Here is a 16,883-nt window from a genome sequence, read left to right as displayed (position 1 = left end):
GTGCTTTCAGGGATAGTGTGCAGGTGATGTAGCTATCTGCAAAGAAGACACTCATAATCTCGCACAACTCGAAGGAAGTCATATCCTTAAACACTTCTCTATTGACGATTCAGTGGTGGAGAAAGGAAATCAACATCCAATGAAGGGTGTTGAGTCTCTGCAGGTACAGCAACCCATCAATAGGACAAAGTAATGATTGATCTGGATTAACAAATACAAAGTCTAAGGCATAGGGAATCATGAAAGATTTGAACCCGTCAAAACAGATGCCGAATGATTCAACATCCTACACGGCGTCATGACATGAAACCCACCTTTTGAAGGGTTAAGTTGAAGATGATCCATGCAACACATCTATCCTCTTTCCCAATGCTGGAGAGACAGGATGCTATCTAAGAGAGAGAGTCCAGAGGCCTGAGGTCCCTGGGATGGCAAGACAGAAAAGTTTCTCATCAGTGCCAGAATATCAACCGCGGAGAAACAATACTACTTGCGTGAAAGACTAGAGCATTGTGTACTAGTCTTTCACGAGTGATTCAGAAAAAAGTTTACTTTCACGATTCTGACAGAGAAAGTCTCGTCAATAACACCAACAAGAGAGGACGGTTCTGATCCCTAAAATTTACAGAGAACTGAAAGAAAACTTTAGCTATTTCACTGCTGTCCGGCAAAAAACCGTGTGCCTATACTACCCTGACAACACTGCTGTCAAGACAGGTGAAGTCTTCCAACATTCATTCCAATTTGGGTTGAGCAATTAGTAGTTGAACACTGTACAAATTAGAAAAATGTATACAGAAGACAAAAACCATTGTATTTGTCTGAAAAATCATTCTGAAGCATCACAGGGGTCAATTGCAACGAAGCAGAAGTCTTACAGACTTCTGTTATATTGTGGGGTAAACAAAGATGAAAGGATTCTCACAATGGAAAATATGGAGCTCAAGACATGAACCATAAGTGAGAATTCAGGAGCAACCAGAGACCTAAGCCTGTGAAGGATGGACAGAGATTTGAATCAGTAAACACCTGAGAGGAGAAACAATACCAAGACAAACAATACCTCAGTGAGAAAGCAGTACTCTGCCCCTCGCTCAACTCTTTTAAGCTGAGTTGCCTGGTAGTACATTCCATCTTGGAATGCGTTTGGCTTACAGAGCTATCGAGTGCACTACACACACACACACACACTCGAGCATGTGCATGCTAACCGAGACATAAGGGAGAGCAACATTATTGTTCACTGATATCAACCCTGTGGTATTGTTGCCAAACAATACCACTAATCATCTCAAAATCGGACACTCCTGGGAGGACTGAAAGGCTGTCCTGAGTTTCAGGTTAATTAAGAGAAGGTACTATTTGTCTCCGTCACACACCTGAAGAACTAACTTTAGATATGCGCCTATTACTCAGACTGTGTAACTGATAACAGATGCATGTCGTGAGAAGAATATACAAGTATATTTGTAGGCTCCTGTTAATCGAACAGCAGCCTAATTCTTCTTCATTTCGAAAGAGAATAAGAACCTCCTCCTGATGCCTTGTCCCAAGGGACAGCAACGTTGACCTCAGCACCTGAAGGAGAGCTATTCCTGGCTTTCAAAGGAGAGTCCAAGTCACCAACGTGGCTCAGTCCCGTCTCTCGACCTGCGCCACTGTCACGACGGAGAGAACACTCCCCGTCACTGACTGTGGTTGTACAACCTCCTTTGGAGGTTGTACACTCTGAGACTCGCGAATGAGTACCCAATACAGCCCTGGTTCAATGAGCAATGCCCTTGGAACCCAAGACAGGAGAATGAACCTAGGTCCAAACTCCTGGGGCTCCCGAGACAATAGACCCTAGGGGCAGCGTACGGTTCCTGCTCCCTTGGGCCGATGAGAGCAACCTGCTTCCCCAGAGACTTCTTTGGGGGAAGAAACTACTTCCCTTTTCTTAGGCTGGGAAGCCTTTGATGAGTAAGGTGAGGAAGCATCAGACGACAAAGACGAAGCCCCCTTTCTGTCAAACTCGATAGTCCGAGATGACACCAGGAATGGAACACAGGAAAGGAGGGTGCTATACCATGGCAAGGAATCACACTGATCAAGAGCAGTGTTTGTTTGGCAGATCTAAGCACTTGACTCAGCAGTGCAGGGCTGGCCGAGCAGAGACGTGAGCTGAACAGATCCCCACCACAGAATTATGAATGGTAATCGTCAGCAGAGAACTATCACTTCCTCCCAATTAACAGTTCTCCTTCAAGGCTGACGCTCAAAGGACAATAAAAATGGATTGATTCTCTGTCTGCTGTCCAACATTTTTGGACCCTGAGGTCCAAGACAAGAGGACGGGACTTGACCATTCACCCACAAGGTGTTCATGCAGACCAGACTGAAGAGTGAACTCCTCTGCATTGGTAGAAACTCATCTCGCTAACCAAGTGCTCAGCAAGTGCTAGACTTCATAAGTTCCCACGCTTGGCGAGATTCCTGCATCTTGTAAGACAAATAATCGGGCATGCCTTGTCCCGCCCAAACACTTGGCAAGACTCCAGAGTCTTTTAAAACAAAACCTGGAGAGCCATGTCTCACCAGAGTGCTTTGAAACAGATGAAACCAAGCACTCAGCAAGCACTTGAAAATTCCAGGATGTCAAGCACTCAGCAAGACTCCCAATTCTTGTAATAATAATCATCAGGGAATGTCTGTTTTGCCCAGTTTGGAAATCTTTGAAAACCAAAATACCTAAGAGCACCAGAAATTCCAAGAAATTGAAGTGGACTCCCAATTCTTGTAATAACAATTATCAGAAATGTCCATCTCACCCAAGTGAGCAATGCTAGCAATTAAGACTGGATCAAGAGTGCTATTTAACAGAATCGGCCCAAAGGACAGAAAGAACAAGGGAGAAGAGTCTCCAGGCGTTCGAAACAGAATCAGAACACCAGGGTCAAGACAGTGAGAAGCCTCTCCGTCATTCACAGAAGATCCTTCCTCAAAAATGCGAGCGTACGTCTGGTGGGACCATAAGACTCCTCCAGGAACGTAGGTCACGATGCTGAACCCTGCAGAGAGCATTGCAGAATTCCTCCTATTCACCTTGCCCATCCAGGTATAGGCCGAGGAGAGGAAGTAGAGACTAGGAGACGAGGATCTAATGCTCTCATTATGGAGGAGTTATGGGAGGTTCATTTGACGAGAGAGAGAGAGAGAGAGAGAGAGAGAGAGAGAGAGAGAGAGAGAGAGAGAGAGAGAGAGAGAGAGAGAGCGTAATTGGTGGATGGATGGTTAACGATTGAATTGGCTGTTGGTGAGTTCTGGGATGTCTGCTTGTGCCGTTGGAGTTGGTTGTTGAGATTAGTTCTGAGGAGCCAGATGACGAAGACAAAGATGAAGACTACGTCTCCTTTACAGATCATTTCTTCCTCAACTTCTTCTATGCCAACTTCCGCAGGACTTATATAGGATGCAGCATAGTCATCATAAGTAGAGTTAACAACTACAGGGCAGCTGCACAGACGCAGTCTGTACACACACTCAAGGGCCAATGTCACGGCATGCTAATGAATCACAGGGACAATTCCGAGGGTTAGGATAGCCAACACAAAAAGAGATCCAGCCATCTACTGCTGTAATCTACTATCGCTCACTGTTAGGGAGAAAAAAATAAGAAAAAAGAAAAAAAAGTCTCACCGCCCCCCAAAATGAGAACCGATCCCAAACATCAACACCACACCCCCAGCGCCCGTTCTTCACCCGATAAGTGAACAAAGAGGGCACAGGAGAAGGAAGAATATCAGGAGAAAAAACAAAGGGTGAACCTCCAAAGTTTTCCCTGGTTAATACTCCTAAAGTGTAAGCGTAAATGTCAAATGCATATACTGTCACACCCTTACTAATAAAGGGCGAGAGTAAGAGATAAGGGTGTAAATACATCCTTACTGCCGACCCCTACTACACAAGGGGAAAGGTGGCTAGCAAGGCTTATCACAAAAAGTGAGTTTGTATATTAATTATTATCAAACCCAGAATATATATCCAAAAAAATATTAGAACAATGAAAGATAAAAGAAGTATCCCACCAGGAAACTGAGATTAACGGCTAGTCAGCAAGAGCTCACAAATATACGTCTTCATCGGAAGACGGCTGAAAGCAAAATGATATTGCCATGATACAATAAAGTTTTATACATACTTACCTGGCAGATATATACTTAGCTATAGACTCCGTCGTCCCCGACAGAAATTCGAATTTCGCGGCACACGCTACAGGTAGGTCAGGTGATCTACCGCCACTGCCGCTGGGTGGCAGAACTAAGAACCATCCCATTTTCTAAGACAGATTTGCTCTTCCACCTGTCTCCTGAGGGGAGGCTGGGTGGGCCATTTAATAGTATATATCTGCCGGTAAGTATGTATAAAACTTTATTGTATCATGACAATATCATTTTTATACATTCAACTTCCCTGGCAGATATATACTTAGCTGATTGGCACCTTTGGCGGAGGGTAAGAGACAGCTAATTACTGAATAGACAGGGAACAACATACGTAGTAGGTAACAAAAATATAAGAAACCTTGGTTCCTACCTGTGTCGGCGAAAGACTTCATGGCTACTGCCTAGGAGCTTACATCGCCTCAAGAGGCTCAGCGAGGTAGTGACCTCATGCTAAGAATTCTTGATGGTCTGTCGATGGGGTCTTATCCACTTACTCGACAGAACCTAAGGATCTTTGTCAATGGGGTCCTATCCACTTACATGACAAAACACCTTGCCATATGGCATCATTAAGGAGCATAACACCGATCCCGATCACCTGATCCTAATACCGGGGTTAGTACTACGATTGAAAGGAGTTATCCCCCCAACATCCTTTCAAACGACCATAAAAAACTCAAAACCAAACAATCTTTTAGTTAAAAACAATATTATTTAAGGATCAGTACCAGCTCCCTGTCCCAGCACAGTATCCGCTGATACATAAGGTCCAAGAGAAAAACACTTTTCATAAGTCACTCTGACGTCTTTTAAGTAGTGGGAGGCAAATACCGAGTTGCATCTCCAATATGTTGCTGCTAATATGTCTTTCATTGACATATTTCTATTAAAGGCTAGGAAGTTGCAATTGCACGGACTTCGTGTGCTCTAACCCTAAGCAGCTTAAATGTTTCCTCTTGGCATTTCATGTGAGCCTCCGTTATCACATTTCTTACGAAGAATGCTAATGCGTTCTTCGACATTTGCCTCTTCGGGTTCCTTACCGCGCACCATAGGCTCTGATTACAACCTTGAAGTTGACTCTTTCTCTTCAGATAAAACTTCAGTGCTCTGACCGGACAGAGACCTTTCTGTTTCTCTACCCACAAGGGGAGAGAGGCCCTTGATTTCAAAAACTTCTGGGCCAAGGCTTAGAAGGATTTCTCATTCTTGGCAAAACAAAGGTTTGGAAAGAGACAATAGCAGAATCTCCTCTAAAACCTACCCGAGAGTCTAATGCATGTATCTCACTGACCCTCTTGGCCGTCGCGAGGGTCAAGAGAAAAATGCACTTCCTCGAGAGGTCTCTAAAGGATGCCTTATCAGGTGGTTCGAAAGTATCCGAAGAGAGAAACTGGAGGACCACATCTAGGTTCCAACTTGGAGTGATAAAGGATTTAGACTTTGTAGTACCAAAGGATCTTATCAAATCATGGAGATCCTTATTGTCTTCTATGTTAAGGCCCCTGTTTCTAAATACAGCCGAGAGCATACTTCTATAACCTTTTATGGTAGAAACAGCTAAACGTGGATTCCTCTCTAAGGAAGATAAAGGAAATCAGCAATTTCGGTCACAGAGGTATCGGAAGAGGACAGCTTCTTCGACCTACACCATCTACGGAAGACTTCCCACTTCGATTGATAGACCCGCAGAGTAGAGGACCTGCGGGCTCTGGCAATTGTGCTTGCAGCTTTCCGCGAAAAGCCTCTCGCTCTGACAAGTCTTTCGATAGTCGAAAGGCAGTCAGGGAGAGAGCGTGGATGTTTCCGTGATATCTCTCGAAGTGGGGTTGTTTGAGCAGATCTGTCCTCATGGGAAGAGATCTGGGGAAGTCCACCGTCCATCAGGGCATGTAGTACGGTACGGTTCGGTACGATATTACGGTACGGTACGGTTTTTCTGGGGATGTAAGTACGGTTCGATATTACGGTACGATATTTTCCTTCGAGTTCGGTACGGTACGAAAGTACGATTTTTTTTTTCGTACTTAATCGTACCATTTCCGTACCAAATACAGATAGGTGTCGCAAGCAGCCAAGCCCCCACTTGGTTGACTTGGGCGGTGAGTCAACCAGGATTAGCAGAGGTCTTCTCACTGGGGTGTTAATTAAAGCATATCCCAGTGGGGTTTGCCCCGTCAGCCGTCACAGCAAGGCTGGGCAGGGACCCCACCTACTTATCGGCTTATCCTCAGGTGAGAAGGTCCATTTTCCCTTTTTAATGAGTTGGTATACCCTATCGGCTCCTTCTTGGCGATTTGGGAGGGGCCCCTAGGCACTCCTTCGGAAATATTTCCATTCTTCCAGGTCTCTGTTTTTCATATACGTTTAATTAAATCTCTTTTAGGACCTTTCTTGTGATTATCATAAGCCACTGAGGCCTGCTGACTGCTGCCCGCAAGACTGCCGCTGCACTCTGCTTTTGTGCTACGGAGGCAGTAATGATCTAAGACTAGGTCTAAATGAGGATATTGTTGACGCTGTAATGCTATTACGCTGCAACACATAAAACTGTATGAATGCCTAATACTGTATAACTGAACATTTTCCTTTTGTAACCTTAGCAAAATAAAATTGTATTATATCATTAATGTATTACATAACACCAATCTTCTTTAAGTGGCAGTGGTGGTAATGGTAGTAGTAGTAGCAGTAGTAGTAATAAAGCCATGTTATGTCTATATGAACTGCAATGTAAAAAAAAAAGTAGGTACGGAAACAGTACGAAATTACGGTACGATAAAATATCGTACTAGTACGGTACGGTATGAATTTTTAGGTACTGTACGAAATTACGGTACGGTAAAAGTGCGTGGTACGAATTACGAAAAAACAAATCGAACCGTACCGTACTACATGCCCTGCCGTCCATTCCAGTACCTCTGTGAACCAATCTCGAGCGGGCCAATATGGGGCGATTAGAGTCAGTTTCGTCGCCTCCGAGGAACGGAACTTTCTTAACACTTCCCCCAGAATCTTGAACGGGGGAAAAGCGTAGGCATCTATGCCCGACCAGTCCATGAGAAAAGCATCTATCGCTATTGCTCTTGGATCTTCTACAATGGAGCAAAAGTTTTCTATCCTTCTGGAGAGAAACGTGGCGAACAGGTCTATCTGAGGCTTCCCCCAGAGAGACCAGAGCTTTCGGCAGACTTCGGAGTGTAGGGTCCACTCTGTTGGAAGGACCTGGTTCTTCCTGCTGAGTCTGTCTGCTCTGACATTTTTTGTCCCTTGTACAAAGCTTGTCAGCAATACAGTGCCTCGTTCCTCTGCCCATATCAAGAGGTCTCTCGCTATCTTGTATAGTGTAAGCGAGTGAGTCCCCCCGTTTTCGGATGTAAGCTAGAGCCGTGGTATTGTCCGAATTTACCTGGACTACCACGCCTCTGACCTCCGACTCGAAGTACTTCAAGGCTAGATGAACTGCCATAAGTTCTTTTACATTTATATGCCAGGACACCTGTTCTCCTGTCCAGGTTCCTGACACTTCCTTCTTTCCTAGAGTTGCTCCCCATCCCACCCGTTTCCGAGGCGTCGGAAAACAACACTAGGAGAGGGTTCCTTCCGAATCGCAAGGGATATGCCTTCGTTCTTCTGAAGCGGGGTTAACCACCACCTCAGGTCTAATTTTATTTCTTGAAGAATGGGAAACTGATCCGAAAGATCCCCTTTCTTTCTGTCCCACATTCTTTGCAGGTAAAATTGCAGAGGTCTCAGATTGAGCCTCCCTAGGGAAACGAACTGCTCCAGCGACGAAAGGGTGCCCAGAAGACTTAACCATTCCCTCGCTGAGCTTCGTTCTTTCCCTAAGAAGTTTGATACTTTCTCCAAGCCTCGAGCAATTCTGTCTTGCGATGGAGATGCTCGAAAACCCCGAGAATCCATCTGAATCCCCAGATAGACAATGTCTTGGCTGGGGACCATGTGAGACTTCTCGAGGTTCACGAGCAGTCCGAGTGAGCGAACAAGATTCAACGTCGTTTCTACGTCCTCCAAACATTGTTCTTTTGACTTGGCCCTTATTAGCCAGTCGTCCAGATAGAGGGATATGTTCACCCCCTCCAGATGAAGCCACCGTGCTACGTTCCTCATCAGGTTGGTGAACACTTGAGGAGCCGTAGACAGGCCGAAGCACATGGCCCTGAATTGAAAGACCCTTCCCTGCATCATGAATCGTAGATATTTCCTCGATGACGGATGAAGAGGGACGTGAAAATATGCGTCTTGTAGATCCAAGGAGGCCATCGAATCTCCTGGACGCAGAGCCGCTAGCACCGATTTGGATGTTTCCATAGAGAACTTCTGTTCCTCTACGAATCGGTTCAGTGCGCTCACATCCAGGACAAGTCTCCACCATCCTGAGGCTTTCGGAACTAGGAACAGTCGATTGTAAAAGCCCTGAGAGTGTGGATCCAGTACTAATTCTATGGCCTCCTTGTCCAACATTTGTTCTACTAATTGCAGAAGGATTTTCCTCTTGACAGGGTCCGCGTACTTCGCCAACAGTTCTCTCGGAATAGACGTCAAGGGAGGTCTGTCCCTGAAGGGCATGAAATATCCTCTCCTCACAATTGAGAGGGACCAGTTGTCCGCCCCTCTCGACGTCCATTCTTCTGCAAAATTCAGTAGTCTGGCGCCTACTGGTGTTTGGAGGACTTGAGGTTCATTTGCTTTTCTTGGTAGGTCTAAAGGCAGAAGCCCTACCTCTTCTTTCTGCTCCTCTCTTCTTAAAGGAGGATCTCGAAGATGAACCCCCTCGAAAGGGCAGCTTCGAGACCCGTGTCTCCCCCTTCGTGGCAGGAACAGCTGTCCTCAGCCTTTTGGTTGATTGAACCAGAAGGTCCTGTGTCGCCTTCTCGGTAAGTGAGTGAGAAACATCTTTCACTAACTGAGAAGGGAAAAGCTGGTTAGACAGAGGAGCGTACAGAAGGGACGACCTCTGTGCCGGAGAGACAGCTTTCGTAAGAAAAGAACTGAATACAGTTCTCTTCTTAAGTATTCCCGCCCTGAAAAGGGAGGCCACTTCTCCCGATCCGTCTTGCACTGCTTTATCCATACAAGTCAAAATACTATTAAGGATATCGGGGCTCAGTTGTTCATTGTCTTGTGTCCTCTTGGCCATCACCCCAAGGGACCAGTCCAGAAAGTTGAAAACTTCCAAGACATGGAACAATCCCTTGAGGAGATGGTCCATTTCAGACATTCCCCAAGTTGTCTTGGCTGAAGAAAGAGTCTCTCTCCTTGACGTGTCCACCAGCGTTGAGAAATCTGCCTCTGCAGTAGCTGGGAGGGCGAGTCCCATTGCTTCGCCTGTCTCATACCAGATACCCCTCCTCCCAGAAAGTCTGGAGGGAGGGCAGGTAAAGACCGTCTTTCCCGCCTCCTTCTTGGAGTTAAGCCAATTTCCAAAAGACTGCAAAGCCTTCTTCATGGAAATTGTTGGCCGCATCTTCAAGAAGGAGGACGACTTTGCGGTTTTCGCGCTCGTGAACAGCGACCGAGGAGGAGGAGCGGCAGGACTCAATGAATCTTCAAATTCTTGGAGTAAAAGCGCAGCCAACGCTTTGTAGTCTGATAGTCCCGCCGCTTTTTGATCTTCGGTGTCAGAGACATCTTCTAATGCAAGTTCCACCGGAGAATCATTATTAGCCGAGGGAGAACGTCTCTTCTCGCAAGGTGAAGGACTCTTCGCAGGATCAACTCCCTCCCGACAAGGTCGACGGCCGCCTGTGCGACATCTTGTGTCCCTGTCGGGAGAATGCCGATCCTGAGGAAAAACCCGATCATCATCTAAGCCCTCCTGACAAGAATGACGGCCGCCTGTGCGACATTTTGCATTCTTCTCAGGAGACAGCTGTGCTTGCGGCAGATTTTCACCAGAAACGGACATATCATGAACAGGACGATGGCCGCCTGTGCGACGTCTTTCGTCTCTGTCCATAGAAATTCGTTCCTGGTCCAAATCATAAAGAGACGCTTCCTGGTTGATTTCTCCGTAATGTTCTTTTGAAGAAAATCTTTCAATGCGCTTGGACGTATCTGTCCGTCTCGGACTGTGTCGTCTGTCCGAGCTGTCCACATATGGAACTTGGCGCTTGGCTGGTGTCATTCCAGTATGACACTTCTGCCTGTCCGTCTTGTCCGCTTCTGGCTCCTGGCGCCCGGACGGAGTTGCCTGCGCACGACGTTTTGTCCTATCCAGGCTGTCCGCCTTGCCACGGCTGTCCGCGGTAGGCACGAATCGCTTGAACATAGTTGTCCGCATAGGACATATCTGCCTGTCCGGGCTGTCCGCTTCTGGCGAATGGTGTCTGGTTGGCGCCGTCCGCGTAGGACACTTTTTCCCGTCCGAGTAGTCCAATTCTGGCGCCGAGCGCCTGGGTGGTTCTGTCCGACTCGGACACTCTTCGTCATTGTCCGTATGTTGCGTCTCAATTCTATGAGTTTTCATCCTTCTTTCTTTATTCCTCTCTCTACTCGTACGAGGAGTAGAGGAGATAAGTCTGGAGTCCGGAACGCCCTTCGGACGAGATCTCTTAACCGGAAGAAAATTGTCCTTTTTCCTCGGGAGGTCTTTTCTCAATACTCCTACTAAAGAGGAAATCTGCTCCTGCATTTTAAGTACGATGTCCGTCGCGGTTTCTTCCTTCTCTTTGTCATGAATAGGAGAATGCGCTCTGGAAGGTGTAAGAGATCAAGATATTGTCCTTTTGGCTCTTTTCCTCTCGTAGGGAGAATCGTCCGGAAAACGTTCCGGGCTCGAGTCCAACGTCGGAGCTTTCCAACTCCTCTTGATCGGACGCGACAGTTCGTCGGAAGTCCATCCACTTCTTCGAGGAGACGAATCGGATGACAAAAAGCACTCTATCAGGATACCTTTCCAATGGCGATCCTTGGCAGTCTGGGACGCTACAGATTCTGCCGAGGGGACGCCTGACTGGTGGGGATTCTCCGTAACCTCCGTACGACTGTCGACATTCCTTCTCCTCTGGGCCTGGGAGCTTGGAAGAGGTCTAGGTCTGGGAGCAAGACAGAGCCGATCAGACGCACCCTCCACTACACTGGGGACACTTATGTCACTTTCCACATTCTTACCTTTAAGAGCTTGCATTTCAAGCTCCATCCTTCTTAATGCGGTCTTCAGATTTGCAATCTCCGCAGCAGAACTTGCAACATCTGCTACGGGAGAGGTTGATACTGCATGTGAGGAAGCAATTACTTGGGGGTTAGTTATACTAACTGGCTCGTTAGAGCGTGATCTACTCATACTTCTAGAGACAGCCTTTCTAACCCTATCTCTCTCTAGTTTCCTTAAGTAGGAATCTAGTTTCTTCCATCCTTCCTCATCTATATTCACACATTCATCACACGTGTTATTTCTCGTGCATTCATATCCCCTACACTTCTTGCATACCTTGTGAGGATCTAACGACACTTTCGGTAGCCTCACCAAACAACTCTCATTCATACATCTTCTAACTTCGCAGCTAGAATCAGACATTTTTGAGCAAAATCCAAAGCCAAAATCCAAAAAACGTTCCACAAAAGCGTATGCCAAACCGCAGATCCAAATACGTCACCAAAAAGACAGTCCAGAAGATCAACGGCGATGAAAAACGAAATCCAAGTCAGGAGGTAACAACAACAATGTTATGGCTACCCTCGACAGAGCAAATCTGTCTTAGAAAATGGGATGGTTCCTAGTTCTGCCACCCAGCGGCAGTGGCGGTAGATCACCTGACCTACCTGTAGCGTGTGCCGCGAAATTCGAATTTCTGTCGGGGACGACGGAGTCTATAGCTAAGTATATATCTGCCAGGGAAGTTGAATGTATAAAATTGGGAATTTTAACATCTGGCAAGGTGGGTCTCCCTGCCCACCAGACGGCAGTTACTGCCTAACCACTTTGTTCAAGAGTTTTTAACAGCCTCCAGCTTTGCCGTAAGTAATTCTTATTGTAAATGTGTAGGAACAATCAATATCTGTTAAAAATGTAGTACAGGAGCTCTCTGGTTACCAGCAGGAGTTCTATTCTTGGCAGGTTGCTGATAAGCAAAAAACTGCCATTAAAGGAAACTCGGCGACTTATGGTGCTGATAACTGATTGATGGTGCCGATAACCAGTTAATGGCATTTCTGTTAGGTATGTTGTGGCACCATAGCTCTATTATCGGCGCAATAACTGGAACCCAGCTCATTATGATGCACAAATCACCGATTTTATAGTGCTAGACAAGCCCCATAAAACCGGATCACCATTAACTAAGTTTACCAATAAACGGGGACTGCCTGCAGTACAGTAATACAGAAATCATAACTTAGCCTACTATTTCATGTTAAGTGATCTAAAATTTACACTGCAATACCATTAAATAAAATTAAAACCATACCTATGTAGGTATCAGGACGCAAAAGAATGTGTTCCAACTGCGTCTTCTTTTGGTACACAGTCTCCACACTCTTGGGACCTTTCTTCGGAACCGGGACATCATTTGGCACAGGTATGTTACCCGATACCTCCTGAAATAAAAATATCACTTGATGAAAACAACTATGAAAATATTTTCACAAAAGCAATACTCAAGCTTTCCCCATCCTCTCACTCTTGCACAAAGGTCTTCTTAAAAACTTGACAGCCCCATTCCATTCCATGCTGATCTGAATCTCTCGCCGATAAAAATTTTCCCTAGATCTTACCTTAAGCTCACAACAGAATACTCATTATCATTAAACTTATGCATAAAAGGTGTCCCATCTCAATAATTTAATCATAGTTTTACATGGTAATTTTATTAATGCACAATTTATATTTTCTTAATCAAAAATAGATCAGTAAGCTACTCCCAATAATTTTTGGATTGCAAAATGAACAATTTACCAAATTTGTGATAGTCTGTTACTCCACATAGTGTTTACAAAATACTACATGACCTTTATCTACTGTAATAGCCTATTTGTTTGATATTTGAGGGACCATCACGGTAAATCTTATTTGCTTTGTTGATTAAATTACTGAGTCTGATGATGAAATGGTCTCAAAGTCTTCTCTTGATTCTCACGTGCACAAACCATGAGCCGTTAACAAAGATAAAATGGCAATCATTATTTTTGTACAGACATACTGAAAAATTAAATTTTAAAAAAATTAACAATCTAGTCTACGCTCTCTAAAGTTAAAAGGAAAAGGTTAGGAAAAAAAAAGACAAGTCACACTTAAGAATTATTTGAAATACTGGAGAAGGTACCGGTGATAGGGAGGAAAAAAAAAATCATATCAAAAAATCATTGTCAATTTGGCTCTGTAAGAAACAGCAACTACAATACATGTAGAGTACCATCCAAAGAGAAACAGTATTATGCTTTGTATTTCTGAACCTTAAGAAGGCATCTGACCTTTCCGGGAGTTTCTGTGTGAGGGAAAATACTACGTTCTGGTTCCTAATGGGAATAATTAGTAATACCCCAAAACTTACATGAGGTTAGGTTCCAGACACCCTCGCACAAGGGGGAATTTTCGCATAAGTTTGGCAGTCTCTAAAAATGCTAATAAATGCTTATTTAAAGAGTTTGAACACTAAATATGACCCTAATCATGCTCCCTAAGTATTAAGCTAAGTTTTAAATTAAATTAAAGTTACTGTAATTTCATTGAAAAGTTAGCTTAATATATTACCCTAAAAAAATAAATAAATAAATGGTTGACAAAAATAAGGAGTGCACGAAGATGACACATATATACAATTTCTCTCTTCTTTCCCCATTCCGATCAACTGATCTCTATTAATCTCAACCAATTTTAAGAAATTCTTTATTCTATCCCTTTCTCTTTGCTCTGAAATTCCTTTTCATTATCGAACAGTACTTTTTATTTGGACTAATGCAACACTACAGCTCAATTAAAAATTATCTACCACTAACTACAAATGGGGAAAGAGAGAAAAGAGCTGTCTTTGGGGAAAGAGAGAAAAGAGCTGTCTTTATATAAGTATTAAGCTAACTTTTAAATGAAATTAAAGTTATTGTAACTTCATTTAGAAGTTAGCTTAATATATTGCTCTTAAAAAATAAATAAATGGTTGGTAAAAATATAGGTGTGTGTAAAGATGACATATGTACACACACAGATCACTGTAAATATCATTGAGTGCTAACTGGCAAAACACTCCCCCTTCTGTCGCATTACTAAACATATTTGAGAGCTCTGGACTTCGAGCTTCTGATGGAGTTAAAAAGAAAGATGAGGGAGGTAAGAATTTTTCATATGCATCATTTTGTAATTAGAGTTACATAATTATTATATATATTCAAAAATATTAACCCCTTCTTTACCGGGTGGGTGAGCAGAATGTAAACATTGCGTTTGCTGCCGAACTGAATCTCTCGGTAGTGACTCAAGTTTGGAGGGGTGCCGATCGTAAAAATATTTGCCAAAAATACACTAATCAAGACAGGCTAATGAAATTATCAAGTATTATTAGCACTATAATAACGCATATTCTCTGTTAGTTTTATCATCCTACAGGGAAAATAAATGATTTTATGAAAAAAAAATGTGAAACTCAGTGTCCCTTGTACAAGGGACACTGGTGGTCGGTGAGAAAACTATGGTCTTGAATAGAAATGCGGTCTTACAGAATGTTGGTATATCGCACCTGGAACATGCACATAAAGTATTATCAAAATAGAACCGTAAATAAGCACGTAATAACAAAAATAAAGAGCAAAAACTAAAGCGAAAGCCCCGCCAATAAATATGGAAATCGCAAATTTTATAGTATATCTTTCAAAAATTGGTCAATGTCATTTTCTACGTTTTCTAAGATTAGTTTCATCACAGAAAACAACTTTAGGGATATCAGGGGTATCTAACCTAATTTTTCAAGTTTCTTGTCCTCAGAAAAAATCGCTTTTTCGCTTTTTCTCTGGTTTGGTTTTTTTATATATATAAAGTTACTATAAGGCTTTATTTCTACCTTCATTTATCTGGTGTTCATATCTTTTATTTGTAAAATGTAATGTGAATAAATAAATAAATACAGTAAATGATGATACAACTGGTTTTTTACTTGGGTAGAAGTTATTACATGTTTACGCTTGTCTGGTTTTGTGATTTTTTGTTGAGACGCAGTTCATTTGTCACCTACACACTACTATAAGCAATAATAATATTTTTTTGGGTTCATCATACGTCTGGCATCGTGTCATACTGTTTATTTTGCTCCAAACTCTTCAAACCGAAATTACAGAATGATTGGAAGTCCCTATCTGAAAAGAGGAGTTTTGGTGGTACTATGCGTACCACCTTTATGCATCCGGTGCGGTGTAGTAGACTTGAATGGTGGTACCCACCTACCTCCAAACAAACTTTCGGTAATGAAGAGGTTAATAAACATATATTACGCGCACCTTAAAAATTCAGTAAGAGAGAGATTGTTTTTACTCAAAAGTGAAATGGAAAGGTTATTTCTTTAAAATACTATAATTTAAGAACTTTGTAATTACAGTAATATTATTACTATTAATTGAAAATATTAATAAACATAGTATATATAAATGTCCCATAAAAATTCTCTCGTCTTATTAATTTACACATAAAAGCTTGTAAAATTATAAATTCCATAAAAAATTAAACTCGTTTGCAGGGTTTCTCCAGGATTCGAAAATGTTGCTTTAGAGTTCCTGCATCTGTGAAACACTCGCAAATGATAATTAGTTAGGTTCCAATGAAAAGTTTGCGCTATTATGAATTCGCACAACTCGAACCATGTAAGATTGAGGTATTACTGTACTACCTTTCATTTACTATATATTTTCTTATGCTTACAATATTTGTATCTTTCTGTCTACTCATCCCAAGGGGCTTGTACTAAAATTGGTACCCATTTACCACAAAAATAGGTAGTTAACAAAGTGCCCAGTAACCTAGCAGGCTTTAGTTTTGCCCAGCAGTATGTTAGGTTAAGTAGGGGGGTCCAGAGGAGGGCAGAATCCCCAAACAGGTAAGGAATCAGCATTCTAGGCTGGGTTCTGGGTTAAGTCACAACCTTAATATATTTTAATAACAGTGCCTTAAATTAGGTCAGTTAAAGGGGCTGCACTAGGCTATGATGCCACCTAGGCAAAGTAAGGACTCACCAACATGGGTTTGCTTGGGTTAAATGCATCCTTGTGTTTCATTTGTCTGATGTTTTACCCTGACCAATAAACCCAGCTTTCCCACTAGAATTATGGGCCCCCTTAAATTATAGACTAGAACCCTATGGGGTCCAGTTTCTCTACAACTAATAAATTGCTACCAATATAAATGTCGGAAACATTCAAAGCATATTAAAACATCAGACAATTAAGTCTAGAATAGGACTATGATTATTAGCCTACATTACCTGTCTAAAAGTAACCTTGGTAGATCTAAGTAATTACTCTGCATCAGGTATTTCCTTGGAAATTGATTTATTCTATAGTATTTTAGTTATTAAGAAGTTACTGTTGTTTATTATCAATGGACTGCAATTAAAGCCCAAGGGGCTAGTACTAATCACAGCAAAATACATTTGTCAGACCATTTCTTGCAGTCCATGGGGAGTTGTTACTTGGAAACACCATAACCTTTACAACATTCCACCACTTTCAGGCCCATAC

General features: G+C 43.0%; 1 protein-coding gene across 4 annotated transcripts in view; it reads right to left on the bottom strand.

Moving 5' to 3' along the window:
• Positions 1–16,883, bottom strand: part of LOC135207288 (DNA topoisomerase 2-alpha-like) — a 190,279-nt gene that overhangs the window by 170,314 nt on the left and 3,082 nt on the right. For all 4 annotated transcript variants that reach the window (XR_010312949.1, XM_064238969.1, XM_064238960.1 and 1 more), the window contains exon 2: positions 12,635–12,764. Coding sequence is in view for 3 of the 4 variants with exons in the window: in XM_064238969.1 (XP_064095039.1) it covers positions 12,635–12,764 (130 nt within the window). In the remaining variant the exon portion in view is untranslated. The remainder of the gene's footprint in view (positions 1–12,634; positions 12,765–16,883) is intronic.

The sequence above is a fragment of the Macrobrachium nipponense genome, chromosome 11, assembly GCF_015104395.2.
Source record: "Macrobrachium nipponense isolate FS-2020 chromosome 11, ASM1510439v2, whole genome shotgun sequence".
NCBI classification, from domain to species: domain Eukaryota; kingdom Metazoa; phylum Arthropoda; class Malacostraca; order Decapoda; family Palaemonidae; genus Macrobrachium; species Macrobrachium nipponense.
This window is presented reverse-complemented; position numbering and strand designations above follow the sequence as displayed.